Here is a 25,000-nt window from a genome sequence, read left to right as displayed (position 1 = left end):
ACACACACACACACACACACACACACACACACACACACACACACACACACACACACACACACACACACACACACACACAGCATTGTCTGTGAGTGCAGCAGCTTCTCGCCTGAGGAATACAACAGGACATTATTTATTGTAATTATACATCTTCATCCTCGTCATCCTCTTCATCAGGTCAGACTCTTCACTTTATTTTGATGTTTGTTTATTTGTGTCAAAACAAGTTAGAATGTCACTGACTTTGTAAAGCTGCACAAAACGTGTGTACCATAAATAACATTCAGTACACACATTGTTTGTTTGTGTAGTACACACAAACAATGTGTGTACTGTGTAACACAGTACACACATTGTTTGTGTGTACTGTGTTACACAGTACACACAAACAATGTGTTACACAGTACACACATTGTTTGTGTGTACTGTGTAACACAGTACACACAAACAATGTGTGTTACACACATTGTTTGTGTGTACTACACAGTGTACTACACAGTTTGTGTGTACTGTGTTACACACAAACAATGTGTGTAACACAGTACACACATTGTTTGTGTGCCGTTTACATTACATTTAGATACATAATGTAAACTGATTGGTGTTATTTTGTCTGTAGCTTCCTGTGTTCTGATTGGCTGAGATGACTCAGGTGTTGAACACCTGTGACTCCTTGGGCAGGGCTTCTGGAGAGGAAGTAGTGCCTCTACAGGTGAGAATATCACTCTCACACACACACACACACACACACACACACACACACACACACACACACACACACACACACACACACACACACACACACACACACACACACACACACACACACACACACACACACACTTTGAAGGATTTTTATGTGTTTTTCAATGCGTCTGAAAGGGGGCATGTGACGCAGATGAAGGTGGGGCAGAGCGTGTTTACCTGTCGCGCTCACGCGTGTGTCAGTGGACAGCCTGCTCTGATTGGTCCTCATCCTTAGGTGGAGTGTTTTCCAAAACTGTGGAGGCGCGTGCCGTCCATCGTGGTGCAGCCGACGGACGGTGAACAGGTGGAGAGTGGCGAGCTGCGCTGGCCTCCTGATGATGTCAGTAGTGATGTCACAGAAAGCCTTGCCCAAGTGACAGGTGAGGGTGGAGCCCATTAAAGCACCAATCACTGCTCGGCCAGAGGATTATTACTGTCGCCATCTAGGGTTCATTCAATAAATTAACGTTCTGTATTTAAGAGCACTTCATACTACAGATTGAAAGGAGCATTTCCTCATAGACTTCTATACAATCTGAGGTAATACATCAGGAGAGGAGCAGGAACATTTCCTCATAGACTTCTATACAATCTGAGGTAATACATCAGGAGAGGAGCAGGAACATTTCCTCATAGACTTCTATACAATCTGAGGTAATACATCAGGAGAGGAGCAGGAACATTTCCTCATAGACTTCTATACAATCTGAGGTAATACATCAGGAGAGGAGCAGGAACATTTCCTCATAGACTTCTATACAATCTGAGGTAATACATCAGGAGAGGAGCAGGAACATTTCCTCATAGACTTCTATACAATCTGAGGTAATGAATCAGGAGAGGAGCAGGAACATTTCCTCATAGACTTCTATACAATCTGAGGGAATAAATCAGGAGAGGAGCAGGAACATTTCCTCATAGACTTCTATACAATCTGAGGTAATACATCAGGAGAGGAGCAGGAACATTTCCTCATAGACTTCTATACAATCTGAGGTAATACATCAGGAGAGGAGCAGGAACATTTCCTCATAGACTTCTATACAATCTGAGGTAATACATCAGGAGAGGAGCAGGAACATTTCCTCATAGACTTCTATACAATCTGAGGTAATACATCAGGAGAGGAGCAGGAACATTTCCTCATAGACTTCTATACAATCTAAGGTAATACATCAGGAGAGGAGCAGGAACATTTCCTCATAGACTTCTATACAATCTGAGGTAATACATCAGGAGAGGAGCAGGAACATTTCCTCATAGACTTCTATACAATCTGAGGTAATACATCAGGAGAGGAGCAGGAACATTTCCTCATAGACTTCTATACAATCTGAGGTAATACATCAGGAGAGGAGCAGGAACATTTCCTCATAGACTTCTATACAATCTGAGGGAATACATCAGGAGAGGAGCAGGAACATTTCCTCATAGACTTCTATACAATCTGAGGTAATACATCAGGAGAGGAGCAGGAACATTTCCTCATAGACTTCTATACAATCTGAAGTAATAAATCAGGAGAGGAGCAGGAACATTTCCTCATAGACTTCTATACAATCTGAGGTAATACATCAGGAGAGGAGCAGGAACATTTCCTCATAGACTTCTATACAATCTGAGGGAATAAATCAGGAGAGGAGCAGGAACATTTCCTCATAGACTTCTATACAATCTGAGGTAATACATCAGGAGAGGAGCAGGAACATTTCCTCATAGACTTCTATACAATCTGAAGTAATAAATCAGGAGAGGAGCAGGAACATTTCCTCATAGACTTCTATACAATCTGAGGTAATACATCAGGAGAGGAGCAGGAACATTTCCTCATAGACTTCTATACAATCTGAGGTAATACATCAGGAGAGGAGCAGGAACATTTCCTCATAGACTTCTATACAATCTGAGGTAATAAATCAGGAGAGGAGCAGGAACATTTCCTCATAGACTTCTATACAATCTGAGGGAATAAATCAGGAGAGGAGCAGGAACATTTCCTCATAGACTTCTATACAATCTGAAGTAATACATCAGGAGAGGAGCAGGAACATTTCCTCATAGACTTCTATACAATCTGAGGTAATACATCAGGAGAGGAGCAGGAACATTTCCTCATAGACTTCTATACAATCTGAGGTAATAAATCAGGAGAGGAGCAGGAACATTTCCTCATAGACTTCTATACAATCTGAAGTAATACATCAGGAGAGGAGCAGGAACATTTCCTCATAGACTTCTATACAATCTGAGGTAATACATCAGGAGAGGAGCAGGAACATTTCCTCATAGACTTCTATACAATCTGAAGTAATAAATCAGGAGAGGAGCAGGAACATTTCCTCATAGACTTCTATACAATCTGAGGTAATACATCAGGAGAGGAGCAGGAACATTTCCTCATAGACTTCTATAGAACCTGAGGTAATAAATCAGGAGAGGAGCAGGAACATTTCCTCATAGACTTCTATACAATCTGAAGTAATACATCAGGAGAGGAGCAGGAACATTTCCTCATAGACTTCTATACAATCTGAGGTAATACATCAGGAGAGGAGCAGGAACATTTCCTCATAGACTTCTATACAATCTGAGGGAATACATCAGGAGAGGAGCAGGAACATTTCCTCATAGACTTATACAATCTGAGGGAATACATCAGGAGAGGAGCAGGAACATTTCCTCATAGACTTCTATACAATCTGAAGTAATAAATCAGGAGAGGAGCAGGAACATTTCCTCATAGACTTCTATACAATCTGAAGTAATAAATCAGGAGAGGAGCAGGAACATTTCCTCATAGACTTCTATACAATCTGAGGTGATACATCAGGAGAGGAGCAGGAACATTTCCTCATAGACTTCTATACAATCTGAGGTAATAAATCAGGAGAGGAGCAGGAACATTTCCTCATAGACTTCTATACAATCTGAGGTAATACATCAGGAGAGGAGCAGGAACATTTCCTCATAGACTTCTATACAATCTGAGGTAATACATCAGGAGAGGAGCAGGAACATTTCCTCATAGACTTCTATACAATCTGAGGGAATACATCAGGAGAGGAGCAGGAACATTTCCTCATAGACTTCTATACAATCTGAGGGAATACATCAGGAGAGGAGCAGGAACATTTCCTCATAGACTTCTATACAATCTGAGGTAATACATCAGGAGAGGAGCAGGAACATTTCCTCATAGACTTCTATACAATCTGAAGTAATAAATCAGGAGAGGAGCAGGAACATTTCCTCATAGACTTCTATACAATCTGAGGTAATACATCAGGAGAGGAGCAGGAACATTTCCTCATAGACTTCTATACAATCTGAGGGAATAAATCAGGAGAGGAGCAGGAACATTTCCTCATAGACTTCTATACAATCTGAGGTAATACATCAGGAGAGGAGCAGGAACATTTCCTCATAGACTTCTATACAATCTGAAGTAATAAATCAGGAGAGGAGCAGGAACATTTCCTCATAGACTTCTATACAATCTGAGGTAATACATCAGGAGAGGAGCAGGAACATTTCCTCATAGACTTCTATACAATCTGAGGTAATACATCAGGAGAGGAGCAGGAACATTTCCTCATAGACTTCTATACAATCTGAGGTAATAAATCAGGAGAGGAGCAGGAACATTTCCTCATAGACTTCTATACAATCTGAGGGAATAAATCAGGAGAGGAGCAGGAACATTTCCTCATAGACTTCTATACAATCTGAAGTAATACATCAGGAGAGGAGCAGGAACATTTCCTCATAGACTTCTATACAATCTGAGGTAATACATCAGGAGAGGAGCAGGAACATTTCCTCATAGACTTCTATACAATCTGAGGTAATAAATCAGGAGAGGAGCAGGAACATTTCCTCATAGACTTCTATACAATCTGAAGTAATACATCAGGAGAGGAGCAGGAACATTTCCTCATAGACTTCTATACAATCTGAGGTAATACATCAGGAGAGGAGCAGGAACATTTCCTCATAGACTTCTATACAATCTGAAGTAATAAATCAGGAGAGGAGCAGGAACATTTCCTCATAGACTTCTATACAATCTGAGGTAATACATCAGGAGAGGAGCAGGAACATTTCCTCATAGACTTCTATAGAACCTGAGGTAATAAATCAGGAGAGGAGCAGGAACATTTCCTCATAGACTTCTATACAATCTGAAGTAATACATCAGGAGAGGAGCAGGAACATTTCCTCATAGACTTCTATACAATCTGAGGTAATACATCAGGAGAGGAGCAGGAACATTTCCTCATAGACTTCTATACAATCTGAGGGAATACATCAGGAGAGGAGCAGGAACATTTCCTCATAGACTTCTATACAATCTGAGGGAATACATCAGGAGAGGAGCAGGAACATTTCCTCATAGACTTCTATACAATCTGAAGTAATAAATCAGGAGAGGAGCAGGAACATTTCCTCATAGACTTCTATACAATCTGAAGTAATAAATCAGGAGAGGAGCAGGAACATTTCCTCATAGACTTCTATACAATCTGAGGTGATACATCAGGAGAGGAGCAGGAACATTTCCTCATAGACTTCTATACAATCTGAGGTAATAAATCAGGAGAGGAGCAGGAACATTTCCTCATAGACTTCTATACAATCTGAAGTCTATATCTGATATATAATGTGAGATTATCTCAGTTGTCATGTTGTGTATCCGTCTGTTTCTTTTTGTCTTGTGACACCCCCCCCCCCCCCCCCCACCTCCAGGTGTACCTTTGCAGGAGGCAGGGCCCGAGGAACAGGTGATGGGTGGAGTTTAATCCCCTGACCGATGTGTCTCTTCAGCCACTCATTGAAAGGATGAAGGATGGACAAACTCTCTTACCCCTCATACCAATGGGGCGGGGCCAGGACAGACTGAGCCAATCACAGAGGAGAGGGTCTACATATTCTATAATAAATTATACTACGTACTTATACAAGTGCAGAAGTCCGTTCTAACGTCTTTAATAAATGTTATTAACCATTAACGGTGTATGTATTACTTTATTTTACATTACACAAAATGAAAAGCACATATCAACAATAAACTGATTGAACTACATTCATATTTTAAGAAAGCTCGTTAGGGGATATTTGTAACAGCCAAATGAATGAGTAATTATTTTAACTACAATACAGGAGTTACATAATGTTATAACTCTGCTATCACTGTTACATAACGATACTGGAGGCCCCTTACTCCCAACACCATCAGATGGGAGGAGCCAGTGTGGGGGGGCTGCAGTGTTGAATCCCACTTGCTCATTAGATTTGAGTTATCATTAATTATATATTAATTTTTCATAAACATTGTTTTCTTTCAGGTTTTTTCTATTTTTTATGATTTAAAAAAACAGATTCAAGTGTTCTCATTTCCCGCGTCATGTGACCTCGGAGTGGCGGCGGCGTTGTGTGTCAGCGCTGGACGAACAGCGTGCAGGGAAACATGAAACTTTGTTCATTGTTTTTACCCTTTCATACATTTATGAATGTTTCGTATTCATAACTATTTCGGAGAGGAGGGAGAGAGTGAAAACCTGCTGAACCAGCAACACTGAACAACTCCCATGAGGCCGCGCGGCACAACCACCAACAACCAACACCATTCAGTGCCAGGAGGAGAGACGGGTCACCAGCATAACACCAGTTTATTACAAATGACACAAAGAAATGCTGATGATGATGAACACATCAATAAATACATGATCACATGCACTGAAACACAGGGACCAATCGCCTGTCAGGTGACCGGGCCATACATTCTCATTGGCTGCAGAGCAAGAACACCGCCAAAATAAAAGCCCAATATTCTCAGCTGAGGTGTTTGTCAAATAAAAAAAGTGCACATTTGGTGAACTAGCCCCAAGCTATACAGGAAACATGCACCTTACAAAATAAAAGTCTTTACAGCAGCAGTTCAAAGGAATCCTCACGTCGTCCATCTTCTTGCTTCACACAGACATCAGGAACGCTAGGCTAGCAGATTCCCTCCGCTCCCAGTCTTTGTGCTAAGCTAGACTAACCGTGATGACACTGATCCCTGAAACATGTGAAGAAGAAGAAGAACAGGAGGACTGATCTAAATATTTCATACTTACAGCTTTACTGCGTGCACACGCGCGCGCGCGCGCACACACACACACACACACACACACACACACACACACATTGTATATCCTCCGTACATCTTCTGTCAGACAAGTTGAAAGTCTTTTACTGCATAACTCTGCATACGTGTTTCTGTAGATTTCCTGATAATGCTACTCTGTGAACAACAAATGACCAGGAGCAGAGCTAGTTAGCATTAGCCGTTAGTTGTTAGCCATTCTGTTAGCAGCCAGGGGACAGTTTGTCTGTTTGGCCTAATAACAGAGCTAACAGCTAACGTTCACGGCGCTAACGGCTTACATTAATGGAGGTTGCATTCAGTTACATTATGATGCATTCAAGCTCTATTTAGTAAAAACAAATACTTCATTTAACGTTATGATGATGTGTTCAAATGTAATCTAGTAAAATTTAACAACTAATAACGTCGCCTTCTCTCAGCGTCCATGTTTCAACATTAAAACTTAAAGCTCATGAACACACCACAGTCAGAAGTGCATCACAGGAGCACCTGAACGCACCGCTCACTCCTTTTTGTCCCGGACTCTACGTTCAGCTGTCCGGATTCATTCAAGCCGGCGGTGCGTTCAAGGACCCGACAGACATTCAGCCACGATCATAGCAAAGGAACATTCATGAACTCTGACGATACATGTGTCCTGAGCACGGGCAGAAGGCTCGGCCGCGCGATGCTAACGCGGTTAGCTCGGACAGAGTGGATGGATAATATGAACCGGCGGTTACTTCAATGATATGCTGGGTGGGGGTCTAATGGCCTCACACGGTGCTGCTGATGCACATGTCCCACAATGCACTGCCCACAGGAAGTAGAGGTTGTGTTCAGGGCCTGTTCTGCTGTCAGAAAGCACCGGATTGGTTGCTCTCATGTGTGAAGTATGCTGGGTATTATGGGATTGGGGTGCAATGCTTTGTGGGACTCCTTTGATCATAGACAGAACTGTAATGACCCCCCCCCTCCCTCATGAGGGGGTAGGGGGGCTACATGTGGGGGGTCCTCCTGCTAGCGTTGGCGTTGGCAGTGGGGGGGGCGGCACGGGGTTTGGTGGACGGTTTCTTCTCCCTGGAGGACGGCCGGGTCTGAGCCGGTGGCCCCTCGGTGGCAGGGCCGGGACCCCCCCCGGGCGGGAGACCCCCCCCCGGCTCCACGATGGTGTTGATCACTACGGAAAGAAAACAGGACATTCAGTCAATGCCTTTCATATGTCTGTCAGAGGACAGAGGACAGGAGGACATGAGGAGAGGAGGAAAGAGGACAGAGGAAAGGAGGACAGAAGACAGAGGAAAGGAGGACAGAGGACAGTGGACAGGAGGACAGAACACAGTGGATAGGAGGAAAAAGGAAAGGAGGAAAGAGGACAGGGGGACAGAGGACAGGAAAACAGAGGAAAGGAGAACAGGAGAGATTCAAACAGGCTCAGGTTCATAAAGACCCTGCGGTGCTGGAGAGGACTGGGTTCAGACTGGTGGGGTCAGACTGGGTTCAGCTATCAGGGCCAGACTCAACATGAGCTGGATGAACACACGGACACATGGGACCACCCGGTGGCCCGTTGACAGAGGCTCTGGTCTACAGAGGTTCTGGTTTACAGAGGTTCTGGTCTACAAAGGTGCCGGTCTACAGAGGCTCTGGTCTACAGAGGTTCTGGTCTGCAGAGTCTCTGGTCTACAGAGGTGCTGGTCTACAGAGGCTCTGGTCTACAGAGGTGCTGGTCTACAGAGGCTCTGGTCTACAGAGGTTCTGGTTTACAGAGGTTCTGGTTTACAGAGGTTCTGGTCTACAAAGGTGCTGGTCTACAGAGGCTCTGGTCTACAGAGGTGCTGGTCTACAGAGGCTCTGGTCTACAGAGTTTCTGGTCTGCCGAGGCTCTGGCCTGCAGAGGCTCTGGTCTACAGAGGTTCTGGTCTGCCAAAGCTCTGGTCTACAGTACCTTGGAGCTGCCTCTGGACTCTGCGCAGCTCTCGGAGGATGGAGGTGATTTCCTGTGAGGAGACAGACCGGATCAGACCAGGTTTAGACATTAATACTGAGGAAGAGGTCTGAGGAGGAACCTTGTTGGAGGTCTTCAGGACGGGGACTTCATTCTCAGCATTGATCTTGGCCTCGATCTCCTCCCAGACCTCCGCCTTGTTCTGGAACAGAACCCTGCAGACAGGAAGTAAAAACCTGAAAACCTCCAGGAGCCACCCTTTCACAATAATAAGTGTTAACAATAAAACAGATAAACAACAAACGAAAGACTATACATACACACACACACACACACACACACACACACACACACACACACACACACACACACACACACACACACACACACACACACACACACACACACACACACACACACACACACACATATATACAGTGCCTCACTAAAGCGAGTACCCCCTCCCCTTTGTGTATATGTTATTATACAGTGGTATGCAAAAGTTTGGGCACCCCTTAGGAAAACCACTGCATCAGTTTGTCACTTGCTGAGCTTTTGAAGCAGCAACTTCATTTTAACATATGTTATACCTTATGGTAACAGAAACATCTCAGTAGTGAAATAACTTTTATTGGTCAAACAGAAACATGTTTATGTGCATTCAAACAAAAATAGGCATGTGCATAAATTTGGGCACCCCTAAGAAATAATTCCATTAATATTTAGTATTGCCTCCTTTTGCTGCAATAACGGCCTGTAGACGCCTCCTGTAGCCACAGACAAGTCCCTTAAGCCTGGCAGGTGGTATTTTGGCCCATTCTTCCACACAAAACGTCTCCAGTTCAGTCAGGTTTCTTGGCCTCCGTGCATGGACAGCCTTCTTCAAATAAATCCATACATTTTCAATGATGTTAAGGTCTGGGGACTGGGATGGCCATTCCAGAACATTGTACCTGTGCTTCTGCATGAATTCCTTGGTGGATTTTGATCGGTGCTTAGGATCATTGTCCTGCTGAAAAATCCAACCCCGGCGTAGCTTCAACTTTGTGACTGACTCTAGAACATTCTTGTCAAGAATCTCCTGGTACTGTAAGGAATTCATGTGGCCCTCAACTTTAACAAGTTTTCCAGTACCTGTGCTAGCCACACAGCCCCATAACATGATAGATCCTCCACCAAATTTTACAGTGGGCAACAAGTTCTTTTCATTGAATGCAGTGTGTTTTTTTTCGCCATGCATACCTGTTCATGTTATGACCAAATAACTCAATCTTGGTCTCATCTGACCACAGTATTTTGTTCCAAAATGCTTCTGGCTTGTCCAGATGTGCTTTTGCATACCTCATGCGACTCTTCTTGTGATTAACACTCAGGAAAGGCTTTTTGCACATCACCCTTCCAATGAGCTCTTCCTGGTGCAAAGTACGCTGGATTGTGGAACGGTGAACAACTACACCATCAGCAGCCAGATGTTGTTGTAGTTCTCTGGAGGTGGTCTGTGGCTTCTCTGTGACCATTTTCACCATCCTTCGCCTGTGCCTTTCCCCTATTTTTGTCGGCCTACCACATCTTTCCTTCACACGGACTGTTCCTGTGGCCTTCCATTTCACAACTACGTTTCTGACTGTGGAGACAGACAGTTTAAACCTGTCAGATAATTTTTTGTACCCTTCTCCTAATTTATAATGTTGGATTATCTTAGCTTTCAGGTCAGTGGAGAGTTGTTTTGAGGTCCCATCTTGCCACTCCCTAAGAAAGAACCTAGGCCAGGCACAGCCAGCTATTACCTATGTTAAATAGCCTTTTTCATGATTGGTTCCACCTGTCTTTGTAATTGAAGGTCTAATGAGCTAATCAAAGCAATTTTGTGCAGCAACCTGTCAGCTATAAATCCGTACAGGTGTTGAAATGAATGCTATTTATAAGGGTGCCCAAACTTTTGCACATCCCATTTTTTGCATTTTATTTTATTATAATAAAACTATGTAATGCTACCCTAAGAATTTTGGTCTGGAAAACACTAAAACGTCTACATCTTTGTAGGAAAACAAATGTTGTTGCTGTGATCTTCTATTATAAAGGAAAAGCAAATTGTCATGAAATCTCAGAGGGGTGCCCCAAACTTTTGCATACCACTGTATCTTCTCCTGGGACCACCCTGAAGAGATGACCCTCTGATCCAGTGTAGAGTAGTCAGTGTACAGCTGGGATAACAGGGGACATTTGCTGAGCCCTCAAAATAACTCAACACAGCCATTAATGTCTAACCCGCTGCAACAACGGTGAGTACACCCTAAGTGAGAATGGCCAAATTGTGCCCAAAGTGTCGATATTTTGTGCCACCATTATTTTCCAGAACTGCCTGAACTCTCCTGGGCACAGAGTTCAGTAGAGCTTCACAGGTTGCCACTGGAACCCTCTTCCACTCCATGACCACATCACGGAGCTGCTGGATGTCAGAGACCTTGTGTTCCTCCACCCTCTGTCTGAGGATGCCCCACAGATGCTCCACAGGGTTTAGGTCTGGAGACATGCTTGGCCAGTCCATCACCTTTACCCTCAGTCTCTTTAGCAAGGCAGTGGTCCTCTTGGAGGTGTGTTTGGGGTCGGTATCATGTTGGAATACTGCCCTGCGGCCCAGTTTCTGAAGGGAGGGGATCATGCTCTGCTTCAGTATGTCACAGTACACATGGGCCTTCATGGTTGCCTCAATGAACTGTAGCTCCCCAGAGCCGGCAGCAACATGTTTCCAACTTGTTCTTTCCATGCCTAGAAGACTTGGTGCTGTCATTAAAAATCATGGAGGCCGAACACAGTACTAGATGTAGTAGTTTTTGTTGTGGGGTGTACTCATTTTTGCATCGCCCTTATTTGAGTAAAAGTGAAACATGTGTAATCTAAGATATATGATTAACCTCACTTCATGTTAGACGTTATATTAAACTTAGTCGGAAATTCATTGAGATATTGTTTAAAATGTTACTTTTCAAAGGGGGGGTACTCATTTACACTGAGCACTGTTTATATATGTGTGTGTGTGTGTGTGTGTGTGTGTGTGTGTGTGTATGTATAGATATATACAAACATGTGGTAGCAGCTTGATAACAGTATAAACATGTTATCTGTTCTCTGGTGTATTTATTCATATTTAATAATAAGTATATTTTTCTCACTTCATTTTCTCTGCCAGCTGCTCTGTGTTTTCCCGGATGGCGAGGGACAGCTGGGAGACCGGGTTCAGCATCAGGTTATCCAGCAGCACCTGAGACGCACACACACACACACACACACACACACACACACACACACACACACACACACACACACACACACACACACACACACACACACACACACACACACACACACACACACACTGTTTACAAGTATCTTCAATAGACCCCACAACCTCTTCAAAACTGTCCAAATCAGACAAGCCATTTTCTAACTATTGTCTGTATATGCTAATAAATGCAAATTGTGCTAACTGCTCAAAATCTGGAGGCTAGCATCCAGTTTCTCTGCGCTGGAGACCCCTACTCTAGATTTCTATCCTAACTCCTTGGGGTATCCACATGTCCGGGTTCACAGCTGGATACTAGACTTCTATGGGGGCTGAAAGGGACTTTTTCTTCCTGTTATTTTACCCAACATTTAAATGCAAGGCTTATAAGAAAGCATTTGGGACTCTTATCCATGCTAATGCTAATGCTAGTCTTCTATGTTAGCAGCTGTGATGTCACCAGTACTTCCTCTACACCACCTTCCCCCCCAGTACGTGAGGTGACCTGGTTCTCCACTAGCAGGTCATGGTGATGGCATGGCTCGGATAGATACAGTGAGAAGCTTCTGAGTAATCCCTGATGTCTGTATTTCTTTCAGAAAGGTCTGACCTGACACCAGGGTCTTTCTCACAGGGCCAGGGGAAGAGATTTTATGGTGGAAAATGATTTCCAAGCCATCGTTGGCAGATTCTTGAATTTTTAAATAGCTAATGGGCTTTTTCAAAACCTCAGTGTGCCGATAGTTTAGTCCTTTTTTCACCTTTGAAGGATTTCCCAGGGATATTCAGTAATGTGCAGCACTAGTTATAGATGTGGTAAAAAGTCTGCTGTCCCATGAGGTGCGATCCTGTTAAGTCACAGTGTGTAGATGTGTGTGTGTGTGCCTGTTAGCATAGCTTTGATCAACAAATTCCATTCAGAAAAAAGCGTTTTCATCACACACCTGACAACGCATGACTCAGTCTTTTTACTAACCATGACCGTTTCTGCAGCATTATGTTTAATGAAATTAAATCACAGCTAATCTGATTATTACAGGACGCTAACAGGACATGTGGGGTAACAGGAAACTAACCGGACATGTGGGGTAACAGGAAGCTAACAGGACATGTGGGGTAACAGGAAACTAACCGGACATGTGGGGTAACAGGAAACTAACCGGACATTTGGGGTAACAGGAAGCTAACAGGACATGTGGGGTAACAGGAAGCTAACAGGACATGTGGGGTAACAGGAAACTAACCGGACATTTGGGGTAACAGGAAGCTAACAGGACATGTGGGGTAACAGGAAACTAACCGGACATTTGGGGTAACAGGAAGCTAACAGGACATGTGGGGTAACAGGAAACTAACCGGACATGTGGGGTAACAGGAAGCTAACAGGACATGTGGGGTAACAGGAAACTAACCGGACATTTGGGGTAACAGGAAGCTAACAGGACATGTGGGGTAACAGGAAGCTAACAGGACATGTGGGGTAACAGGAAACTAACCGGACATTTGGGGTAACAGGAAGCTAACAGGACATGTGGGGTAACAGGAAACTAACCGGACATTTGGGGTAACAGGAAGCTAACAGGACATGTGGGGTAACAGGAAACTAACCGGACATGTGGGGTAACAGGAAGCTAACAAGACATGTGGGGTAACAGGAAACCAATCGGACATGTGGGGTAACAGGAAGCTAACGGGACATTTGGGGTAACAGGAAGCTAACTGGACATGTGGGGTAACAGGAAGCTAACGGGACATTTGGGGTAACAGGAAGCTAACGGGACATGCGGGGGAACAGGAAGCTAACTGGACCTGTGGGGGAACAGGAAGCTAACCGGATATGTGGGGTAACAGGAAGCTAACAAGACATGTGGGGTAACAGGAAACCAATCGGACATGTGGGGTAACAGGAAGCTAACGGGACATTTGGGGTAACAGGAAGCTAACTGGACATGTGGGGTAACAGGAAGCTAACGGGACATTTGGGGGTAACAGGAAGCTAACTGGACATGTGGGGTAACAGGAAGCTAACTGGACATGTGGGGTAACAGGAAGCTAACGGGACATTTGGGGTAACAGGAAGCTAACGGGACATGCGGGGGAACAGGAAACCAATCGGACATGTGGGGGTAACAGGAAGCTAACGGGACATTTGGGGGTAACAGGAAGCTAACTGGACATGTGGGGTAACAGGAAGCTAACGGGACATTTGGGGTAACAGGAAGCTAACGGGACATGCGGGGGAACAGGAAGCTAACTGGACATGTGGGGGAACAGGAAGCTAACGGGACAAGTGGGGGGACAGGAAGTTAACCGGACATGTGGGGGAACAAGAAGCTAAGGAACAGGAAGTTAACCGGACATGTGGGGGAACAGGAAGCTAAGGAACAGGAAGCTAACGGGACATGTGGGGGAACAGGAAGCTAAGGAACAGGAAGCTAACCGGACATGTGGGGGAACAGGAAGCTAACCGGACATGTGGGGGAACAGGAAGTTAACCGGACATGTGGGGGAACAGGAAGCTAAGGAACAGGAAGCTAACGGGACATGTGGGGGAACAGGAAGCTAAGGAACAGGAAGCTAAGGAACAGGAAGCTAAGGAACAGGAAGCTAACGGGACATGTGGGGGAACAGGAAGCTAACGGGACAAGTGGGGGACAGGAAGTTAACCGGACATGTGGGGGAACAGGAAGCTAAGGAACAGGAAGTTAACCGGACATGTGGGGGAACAGGAAGATAAGGAACAGGAAGCTAACGGGACATGTGGGGGAACAGGAAGATAAGGAACAGGAAGCTAACGGGACATGTGGGGGAACAGGAAGATAAGGAACAGGAAGCTAACGGGACATGTGGGGGAACAGGAAGCTAAGGAACAGGAAGCTAACGAGACATGTGGGGGAACAGGAAGCCAACGGGACATGTGGGGGAACAGGAAGCTAAGGAACAGGAAGCTAACGGGACATGTGGGGGAACAGGAAGCTAAGGAACAGGAAGCTAAGGGGAAATGTGGGGGAACAGGAAGCTAAGGAACAGGAAGCTAACGGGACATGTGGGGGAACAGGAAGCTAAGGAACAGGAAGCTAACGAGACATGTGGGGGAATATTCAACACACTGATCAGATGCCACAGTAATGAGTAACAGCCTCCAGCCGCAGTGACACTAAAAGCATCTCGAGTCAGATAGAAATGAACGGAGTCTCAGTGACCTCTTCGCGGTTCCACGGACGGCGCAGCTTTGAACCGGGCTCAGGCTCATTCATGTTAGCGTCCAGGTCCGGGACATCAGCAGAACCTGGAGGAACCTTCTGGTAGTTTAAACTGGCTTCTGGGATATGTTGGACCAGCTGGAAAGAAGAGTACAGGAAGTCTGATCCAGCCTCTGAACGTGTTATAACCAGCGAGCAGCTCCGTGAACGCATGCACCAAGTCAACATGCAGCTGCGGTGGTGGGGTGGGCACAGTGTATGCAGTGGGTTTTTGTCTGCTGGGTTACAGCGTGTTAACGTCAGCGGGGGGGCAGAGGTGCAGCTATAGGTGACAGTTCAACCATTTCAGTCGTGGTGCACAGCAAAGGACATTTGTTAATGGCAAAACGACTGAGGTAGCACAAAGCAAATCAGACCCAACATATGAAGTTCTTTCCCTCAGCACACGCTAACATCATTCTGTGACATCAGGGAGGGGCGCATCACTGGGTTTGCCAGCTGAATAAGATTGAGTAACTTCAGATGTTGGTCAGGGACCAGCTGGAGCTCCTTAAAGCTGCTTTATCTCTGTATCCAGCAGGGGGCTGAATACAAATCTGATGAGTTAAAATAGACAAAAAGCACATCTGCCCTAAGGGTGGGGCAGATTTAGGGTGGGGCTGCCTGGGATTGACAGGTAGCCTATTCGCAGTTGTTCATGTGTTCATTTTAGTACTTTAACCCTTTCACAGTCTGATGTTTCACTTCATCAGAAGTCATTTTAACATTAAAGAAGAACATCTCTCATTGGTTCTTGTCTCGGTGTAATCCCCCCCACTAACTGATTCCAGCTCCTATCTGTTTCATGCTAACTCAGTGGGTTGTCGTTAGTAATGCTGGACACCGCACACTCAAACAAATCTCAAAATAGTACAAATGAAAAGTGTTCCAGAACAGTCCTCAACAGGTGTGTGTTAGGAGCAAACACCTGAGACGGTGAAAGCCCGCTTACGTATTGAGAAGATGACCTCTGCAGCAAAACAGAGAAATTAATCATGAGAATCCAAAGCATGATGAAGCTCATCAAACCAACTCTTCCTCACAGACACTACAGCGGAGTAACTAACAGATATCAGCAGGAAACATCATTCGTTTTTATTTCAAGTTTCTGATGTTAGCTTTAATTATGCTAACAAGACGTGATGCTAACTGTTGGTGAGACACAGACAGAGAATAAAAAGCTGCTGCATTTCAATGTTGGTGTTTTCTTTCCACTCGTCTGAAAGAAGACACGTTATGGATGAAAATTGAGCAACTCATGAAAAAGTAGGTTTTAGAGGCTCCAAAAAACTGGGAACACACTTGTTGACGAGAGTTTAAATCATAATAACCAGGTGTTATGACACAGGTGTTTTTATATCTAAGGTTATAAATCCTGTGTGTTCCCAGTTTAAGAAGCTGTGGTATGTGGAGGTGGGGTGTGTGTCTGCCCACCTCTTCCCTGGCAGAGATGGTGGAAGCCGGCGTGTTGGGCAGCGAGCTGGGGGAGGTGACAGTGCCGATGCTGGAGCTGGGCGAGTCTCCGTCCCCAGCGACGTCGTGGATTTCCTTTGCCAGGATGGCTAGGTCTTTGGCCAGGTCCTGACTGAGTCTGCAGGAAGCAAAGCATAGCGTGAGAGGAGCAGCTATCGGAGGGAACCAGAGGCTCAGCAATAATCTAAAATCACATGGAGAGATCCCATTGGACCAGGGAGATGCTGCCTTCATGGTCCAACATTTGAATATCAGAATCAGACTCAGAAATCCTTTAGCGGGGTTATGACAGCGTGCAGGTAAACAAAGAGATAGGACTCTGCCGCTCCAGAGCTCCGTCTGCAGGATTCTTGCTGCGGTTTGCATCTCTATGGTTCTGGGATCTTTGGACTAAAGCCTCCACTAAAGGAATAAACTGTGAAGGAACATTATCTTACTTGGCGATCTCTGCGCTGTGCGTGGACCAGTTCTGGTAGGGGTCCACCTCGCTCTCGTCTTCCTCCGTCTCCAGGGACACGGACTTGGATCGCATGGTGGCGGTCCGTTGGCGTGGCGTCTGGGAGGAAGTGGGGGGGCGTTTGGACTGGGGATTCATGGCACTAGTCAAGTATTCTTCCTCCTCAGAGGACGAGGAGAAGTCCGAGCCCTTCTGTCTGCGACGGGAACCTGGACACATTTAATTTAGACTCATTTACGGAAGAAGCTTGACAATTTGAAAACACAAAGAAAAAACTGTGTTTAAAATGTTCCAACATTAACCCTCCGTCGTGTTCGGGTCAAATCTGAACGATTTACTTTGTTCATCATAAAATTCAGTTTTACATTTGATTGCTTTCTTAGGGTATCCTCCACAGCAGGCCTTTTAACATTATAAATAACGGATCAGCACTTTCCTTGGAGTCTGAGGTTTAGTCCACCGTCTGTAACACTCATAGTGTTACCGTTCAGAAATGACTGCTAACCCTAGATAAGGTTCATCATCAGACAGCACACACCATGGAGGTTTTAGGTCTTCATGTAAACCAGTATCTGAGGCATTGTTCGCAGACTAAGAGGGGGTTGAATAACATTTGATGATTGTTGGTTTTAGTGTTAATGTAAGAGCATTTAAAACAGGAAGACCAAACTAAGGGGGGACAACTGACAGGAGGGTTAAACTTTATATTAAAAACTGTCCAGGACTCGCCAGAGTACTTGGCTCCGCTGGACCGGGTACGGGTAAGCGGCTGTTTCCCCGAAGCTCCGACCCCCCTGCTCGCTGCCGGCCGGGCTTCACCCACAGACGTCTTCCTGCTGCTGAGGACGGACTCGGAGTTACGAGTCCCGGCCCGACCCGTGGAGGACGTCTCGTTGTCGCTGGGAGTTGTGAAGGAACCAGTCCTCTTTCTCGGCATCGCTAAGATGTCCAGCCTAGAGGTGAGTAAGAAAATTCTGTTATAGTTCTAATGCAGAAGGTTTGTATGACAGATAAAAGAGAAGAGAGCTCAGTTTGAGAACATGAACAGGAATGTGAGACCTATTATGAAGAACAGACCTGGACAGTTTCTTCCCCTCTGCGGTTGTTTTGTTTGGTGCCGTGATATTGTCAGAGTTCTGGGATGCCCGGTCGGTCTCGGTACCTTCATTGTCTGAAGTATCACCCAGGCGGGCCCGGCGGAGCATGGAGGCTCGGGTCGGCCGTGGTGCTGACAGGCTGTTGGACCGCATCAGAACCTGCTGAGTTGCCACCTTGGACGTCTTTACGGTGTCTTCTTTCTGAGGAGGGCCGAGGAGTTTCTTACTGCGGCTGGATGGGTGGGAGACTTCATGATCAGAAGAAGTTGTTTCGGTCCAGTGTGGGACCTGCTGACCCTCGGACAGATCCAGAGAGCCGCGGTTTCCCGTACTGCGGCGCATCTGGAACCTCTTTGCTGGCTCAGCCTTGCTCGATGGTTCTGACGTCGTCTGGTTCCTGCGTTTCTCAGAAAGCCGTTCGCGGGCAGAGAGTTGCCGTCCCTTGTGTTGGACGGACAGGCCGGAGGTGGACCTGTCCTTCTGGACGCTGCTAATGGCAGGACGCTTTTTGGGGGCGGAGCCGACCAGAACGTTTTTGCTGCTCACCTGGCTCACTGTGCTCGCTGTGTCCACGTCCGACTCCCCGGAAAGGGAGTCGTCCATGTGGGTTGAGGAGCCTCCTTTCTTGGAGCTGCGAGCCGAGCCGGACGAGGGGAACTTTGATTCCAGAGGGGACAGGGTTCCATCGGTCACCTGCAGGAAGGACTGCGAGTCCTGGATGTTCTCCCTCCGCTGCTCCAAGTCTCTGATGGAGGGCTGGCTTGAGATGTGGGGGAGCCTCTTGGTCTGAACTGTGTCGCTTGGCTGCTCTTTGGTGAAGCTCTCCTGCCGGACCATGGAGGACACTCCGCTGTCTCTGGTGGGGACCGAGTCCTGCATTTGGAGGTTTGGAGCAGAGCTGTTGGGTTTGACACCCGTCCTCTTGGGTTCGTGTCCACTCAGGTGTCGGATCAGGACGGTGGTAGGGGTGGGCTTTACTGGGTATTGGGCCTGGTCGGGTTTGCCTGGGCTGTCTCCAGAACCAATGTAGAAGGAGGTGGATTTGGTTGTGGGAGGACTGGCTGGAGACAAAGTTCCCATCTTGGTCTGATTCTTCTTGGTTCCCTCAAGAACAGGCCAGTCATCTGAGCGGCTGGCGTCACTCAGGCTGTCAGGGTCCACATCATCCTGAACCGCCAGGCGCTGGGTGGAGTCCTGTGTGCGGGAAGGACCTGACACATTGTCCTTCTCCAGGGGTTCCTGACCTTGGTAAGGTTCATGGCGAATCAGGATAGTCGGAGGGACACTATCCAGTTTTTCTGGTGGAACCTGGGGCAGCAGCCTTCGGGTCCTGGAGCTGTGGCTGGACTCCGACTCAGAGTTATCGTAGCTGTAAGGTCCAGTAGACCGGCTCGTGGTGCGCAGGTCTACCAAAACGAAGGAACAAATATTATCTTTAAAATAACAATTACTAAATGTAAAATGGTCATGGCTTGGGGCTCCATACTTCTGCTGAATAGAAAAAGAATACTTGAGCCTCTAAACCAGGGGTGGGCAAACTACGGCCCGCGTGCCACATCCGGCCCGTTGGTCTTTTTTATCATTAATTTGACCTTGACCTGTAATGCCTGCAGTTCATCAGGTGGCGCATTAGGCGCAGTGACTTGATTTTGCGGAGCCCGAGCTACTCTCTGTTATTACTGTGCTACTGCTCTGACCCCATCTGCAACAATGAGTGGGCCAAAGAAAAGTCGAGTGTTCAATAAGGAATGGACAATGGACTTTTTTACTGAGGTCCGGTCAAAGGCTGTATGTCTTATTTGCCAAGAAACCATTGCGGTTTTAAAGGAATGCAACATCAGCCGTCACTTTTCCACCAAGCATGCTAATTACGCTAACAACCACTCAATGCAAGAACGGACTGCTACCGCCCAGAGGTTGGCAGCTAGCTTGCAGGCTCAGCAAAACACTTTTATCCGACAAACTGCCATCCAAGAATCAAGCACGAAGGCAAGTTATTTGATGGCATTCAAATTAGCAAAAGCCAGCAAGCCTTTCGCCGAAGGGGAGTTTCTCAAAGAGTGCATGGTAGAGACAGCAGGTATCTTGTGTCCTGAGAGCAAAAACACATTTGAAAAAATTAGCTTATCATGCAGGACAGTGACTCACCGTGTTGAAATAATTGAGGAAGACTTAACTAGCAAGCTAAACAAAAAAGCGGAGTCATTTACATTATATTCCTTGGCACTGGACGAAAACATAAAGGACACCGCTCAGCTTTTAATTTTTATCAGAGGGATTAATGACAATTTTGAGATAACGGAAGAGTTTTTGGCCATGGAATCCCTAAAAGGAAAAACACGGGGAGAGGACTTGTATGACAGCGGTCATCAAGAGGCACACGCTACCTTGGAGTACGCTCGCCAACGTTACCACAGATGGAGCGCCAAATCTGACGGGAAAAAAAGTAGGGCTGCTCAAAAGAATCCAGAAGAGGGTGAAAGAGGACAACCCTGAGCAGGAGGTAATTTTCCTACACTGCATGATTCACCAGGAAGCACTGTGTAAATCCGTATTGCAGCTTGACCACGTATTGAAGCCAGTTGTAAAACTCGTTAACTTTATTGGAGCGAGGGGACTTCACCAGCGTCAGTTTATTACGTTTCTTGAAGAAACTGACGCTGATCACAGAGACTTGCTTTACCATTCTAATGTCCGCTGGTTACGTTTGGGGAAAGTATGTAAACGAGTGTGGGAGCTCCAACAGGAGATTATCTCATTTCTGGAGCTACTTGAGAACGCTGACCATTTTCCTGAGCTGAGTGACACAGATTGGCTTTGTGATTTAGCTTTTGCTTTTGACATACTGACACACATGAATGAGCTGAATGTGAAGCTACAAGGGAAAGACCAGTTTGTGCAGGGTTAGGGTTACGTTGAAAGAGGCTCCGCAACATGTGAAAAAAATACAGGAAATCACTGGATGACCTGCATGAAGAATTCTGCCGTCGGTTCTCTGATTTTGGAAAAATTGACAAGTCACTTCAGCTGGTGTCATGTCCCTTCTCACAAGACCCTGAAACGGCGCCACAGGAGTTGCAGTTGGAACTAATTGATCTCTAATGTGACACCGTCTCAAAGGAGAAGTTCAACTCTCTTAAACTGGATGAGTTTTATGCTTCATTAAGCGCAGCCAAATTTCTAAACATCCAGAAGATGGCACACAGGATGCTGGTGTTGTTTGTCTTTACGTATGTGTGTGAACAGACTTTTAGTGTGATGAACACCAACAAAGCACCCCACAGATTCCAGTGGAGTGATGAACACCTCAGATCTGTTCTGAGAATTGCCACAACAAAACTAACACCAGACTTCGATGCACTGGCAAAAATGGGTGATCAACAACACTGTTCCGACTAAAAGGTAACCCTAACACTGTAATGCTTTTTCTCTGTTTCTGTTTGATATATATGCATCTTGTGTTGATCCGGCCCGTCTGTCAAATTTTAAAAGTCTGCCCACCCCTGCTTTAAACTGTCACTCAGATAGAGATGTTACAGGGGTCTGATGACCAGCGCACTGACCTTCCAAACAATCGCCTTGAGGTGTAGTGGAACCGGGTTCAACAGTGCTGTCTGCCAGGCTGGCCCAACGGGAAACCCATTTGGGTCCTTCCAGACCGGCTGCAGGAGCAAGGGAAACCTAGACCACAAAACCACACGATGACTGGCATTAGCAAGACAAGGTGGGACCACAGATCACACTTCACAGAGAAAGGGTGAGTGTTCATACAGCGTTCTCTGAGCTGGACAGTTTATTCATCTCTAATTACACGGCTTGGTGTCATACTACATTCTGATCGTTTTCGGACATTTCAGAGGTCAATATGACAGTAGTACAGAGGTTCTAAGGAGGCTGAAGAGAGAGGAAGAGGTTAAAAAATGGAGCGCTCGACGTCTCCGTTTAAAAACCAAACAAGCTTCTTCTATAGCTATAGCTCAGAAATACCACTGTGTGGACACTCGGCCTCAATGTTTGAGAGGAGAAACTGAGGGGTGAGCAACGTCAGTCTGCATGCAGCGGGACCAGAACCTGCTTCAGGTGTTTGTCCTAGGTTCTGATTAAGTGGGTTTTACCTGCATGGGGGGGCCTGTTGGGGGGCCGCTGATAGCAGCTGGGATAAAGCCATGCAACGGGTCCACAGTGCTACCATCGCTATCATCCTTGCCATCATTTATTACAGGTGGTCTATACACTCCTGCGTTCACACCACTGTACTCTGGAGAGTCCAGGACACCAAACACCTGCAGAGCACAGGGCATGCATGGGGGGGGCAACAAGGAGGACCAATAAGGACAGGAGGAATCATGCAGGAGATTACAGACACACTGTGTATCTCAGCAGCTCACATGGAAACAGTTGTACATGTCAGTTGTACTCTCTACTGCTCAGAACCAGGACGCTGTCTAAAAAGCATTGAAGATATTATTGATTATAATGTGGTTATAATGCACGGTGAGCCTAATATTATTCAAGTATTATAATATACAAAAACTGGGTTATTATTCTTCTGGCTACAGCCGTTAAGAATTTCTGTAAACCACTCCCTCATTAGTTCATAACAGAATGTGTAATAATGGTTTATGATTGTTCTTGAAAAGCATTATCAATAGTTGCTTATAACAGTGATGTTACAGATAGCTAACGAGCTGATGGGCTAACAAACTGTCGGGCTAACGAGCTGATGGGCTAACAAACTGTCGGGCTAACGAGCTGATGGGCTAACAAACTGTCGGGCTAACGAGCTGTCGGGCTAACAAACTGTCGGGCTAACGAGCTGTCGGGCTAACAAACTGTCGGGCTAACAAACTGTCGGGCTAACGAGCTGACGGGCTAACGGGCTAGCGGCTCTCCTGCAGGTTCACCTGGTCAATCATGTTCCGCGCCTCCTCCACCTCCCGGTCCTGCGACTCCGTCTCGATGGTGTAAGTCCCAGCGTCGCTCAGGCTGTCGTCCTCCTCGCTCCTCATCATCCTCTGAGAGGCTGTGGGGTCTCCTGCTCGGATGCCCAGGAGCGGCATGGGGGGCCCAGAGGTGGGGGCCAGGCACCTTAATGGAGGCTGTGGAGGGGTGGGGGGCTGAAAGACAGAGGAAAGGACAGGGGGGTCTTGGGGGGAGGGAATTCCCAGGTGAGGAGGCGTCACCATCACCGGCGGGGCAGACATCGGGGGAGGGGACATCTTATCTCTGGTTGGGGGAGCATCCATCAGGAACTCGGCAGCGAACTCCTGGGCGAGTTTGGACTTCTTCCCGACGCTGCCGAAGGGCCTGAGACCCGAGGAAGGCCGGGGGGAGGGAGCTTCCACCTCTGTCTTCTCCCTCTTCAGAGAGCTGGACCTCTGGGGGCCGCCGGGGCACGGACCCCTCAGGGGGACCGTGCCCTGCTGGGTGGGGGGGATATGGACAGACGCTGGCCTCTCGCCTCTCCGGCGCTCCAGCTTGGCCTTCAGGGCGCAGCAGGACTCGGGGGCGGGGCTGTGAGTGAAGGACTGCGAGCGCTTCTTGCGCGGGTTGTCATCGAAGAACTCAATGATGAAGGCCTGTTGGGGGAGATGCTCGAGGGGCCCCTGCTTGGGTGTGTCTGTGGTGGGGGACAGAGGAGGACTCTGGGACAGCGGCCGCTCGGTGGCCACTCCGCCGGGGGGGGTTGGACTGCGGGGTCTTGGGGAGCATCTGCTCTGATTGGACCGAGTGGTGGGACTGGCTCCGCCTCTCTTCAATCCCGGGGTCCTCAGAGTCACTCTGGGTCCCGTCCTCGTGATGGTGTCCTGACAAAACCAAAATAAAATATGCGATACTATGACAGTGGAATAATAACAATACAGCAAAGATATATATAAATACGATGTTTAACCTCTGAGGGTCTTGGTGTTGACGGCCAGGTCGCTCTTAGTGCTGTATACGTCCTCACAGGTGGGCCGTCTTCTCATCATGCTTACATCACTGTGCACCAGCCAATCAGCAACCTTGCTCTCTGCTGACATCACGTCTGTTGGCGTGGCTGGGGGCGGGGCCTGCAGCTTGCGGTGGCGGGTGGAGAACTTAGTGACGTGGTCTTTGATCTTCATGGTGCCAGGTGCATCGAACTCGATGGTGAAGGAGGCGTGGCTCTGAACAACAGGGGGGGTGGTGGTCGGGGGTGTGTCCGTGTCCTTGGTGGGGATCTCGTGAAGCTCAGCCCCCTGGGGGTCTTTGGTGGGGGTCTCAAAGTAACTCGGATCCCGCAGGTATGCAGGGAGGGGGGGGTCGCGGGTCGAGGTCCCCAGAGGAGGCCCCCATTTGAAGCTCTGGGAAGACAATGACTTACTGTAATAACAACAGCGTAGTGACAGAGGTAGTGATAGAGGTAGTGACAGAGGTAGTGACAGAGGTAGTGATAGAGGTAGTGACAGAGGTAGTGACAGAGGTAGTGATAGAGGTAGTGACAGAGGTAGTGACAGAGGTAGTGATAGAGGTAGTGACAGAGGTAGTGACAGAGGTAGTGACAGAGGTAGTGACAGAGGTAGTGACAGAGGTAGTGACAGAGGTAGTGACAGAGGTAGTGACAGAGGTAGTGATAGAGGTAGTGACAGAGGTAGTGACAG

General features: G+C 46.9%; 2 protein-coding genes across 2 annotated transcripts in view; one reads left to right on the top strand and one right to left on the bottom strand.

The window, feature by feature from the left end:
- Positions 1 to 87: 87 nt before the first annotated feature.
- LOC134862532 (LBH domain-containing protein 2-like) lies at positions 88 to 5,661 on the top strand. The gene is made up of 4 exons (XM_063880508.1): positions 88 to 177; positions 620 to 712; positions 983 to 1,127; positions 5,494 to 5,661. Exons 2-4 carry the CDS (start codon positions 644 to 646, stop codon positions 5,544 to 5,546), a joined length of 267 nt encoding a protein of 88 aa, XP_063736578.1. The 5' UTR covers positions 88 to 177; positions 620 to 643; the 3' UTR covers positions 5,547 to 5,661.
- A 202-nt stretch (positions 5,662 to 5,863) lies between these two features.
- LOC134862827 (centrosomal protein of 170 kDa protein B-like) overlaps positions 5,864 to 25,000 on the bottom strand; it is a 20,420-nt gene continuing 1,283 nt past the window's right edge. The window contains 14 exon segments of the mRNA XM_063880920.1: positions 5,864 to 8,057; positions 8,826 to 8,877; positions 8,947 to 9,040; positions 11,999 to 12,087; positions 15,312 to 15,449; positions 16,785 to 16,941; positions 17,261 to 17,489; positions 18,010 to 18,233; positions 18,358 to 19,783; positions 21,941 to 22,058; positions 22,493 to 22,660; positions 23,282 to 24,050; positions 24,052 to 24,184; positions 24,271 to 24,722. Of these exon segments, the coding sequence (XP_063736990.1) occupies positions 7,876 to 8,057; positions 8,826 to 8,877; positions 8,947 to 9,040; positions 11,999 to 12,087; positions 15,312 to 15,449; positions 16,785 to 16,941; positions 17,261 to 17,489; positions 18,010 to 18,233; positions 18,358 to 19,783; positions 21,941 to 22,058; positions 22,493 to 22,660; positions 23,282 to 24,050; positions 24,052 to 24,184; positions 24,271 to 24,722 (4,231 nt within the window). The 3' untranslated portion in view covers positions 5,864 to 7,875.

The sequence above is a fragment of the Eleginops maclovinus genome, chromosome 4 (genome assembly GCF_036324505.1).
Source record: "Eleginops maclovinus isolate JMC-PN-2008 ecotype Puerto Natales chromosome 4, JC_Emac_rtc_rv5, whole genome shotgun sequence".
In the NCBI taxonomy this organism is placed as follows: domain Eukaryota; kingdom Metazoa; phylum Chordata; class Actinopteri; order Perciformes; family Eleginopidae; genus Eleginops; species Eleginops maclovinus.
The sequence above is the reverse complement of the archived record's forward strand: the minus strand, read 5'-3'. Positions and strand labels throughout refer to the sequence as shown.

Coding starts and splice junctions, on each gene's coding strand:
- LOC134862532 (XM_063880508.1), top strand. CDS start 644: ATGACTCAGGTGTTGAACACCTGTGACTCCTTGGGCAGGGCTTCTGGA. Junction 713..982: donor AGGAAGTAGTGCCTCTACAG/GTGAGAATATCA, acceptor CCTCATCCTTAG/GTGGAGTGTTTTCCAAAACT. Junction 1,128..5,493: donor AAGCCTTGCCCAAGTGACAG/GTGAGGGTGGAG, acceptor CCCCACCTCCAG/GTGTACCTTTGCAGGAGGCA.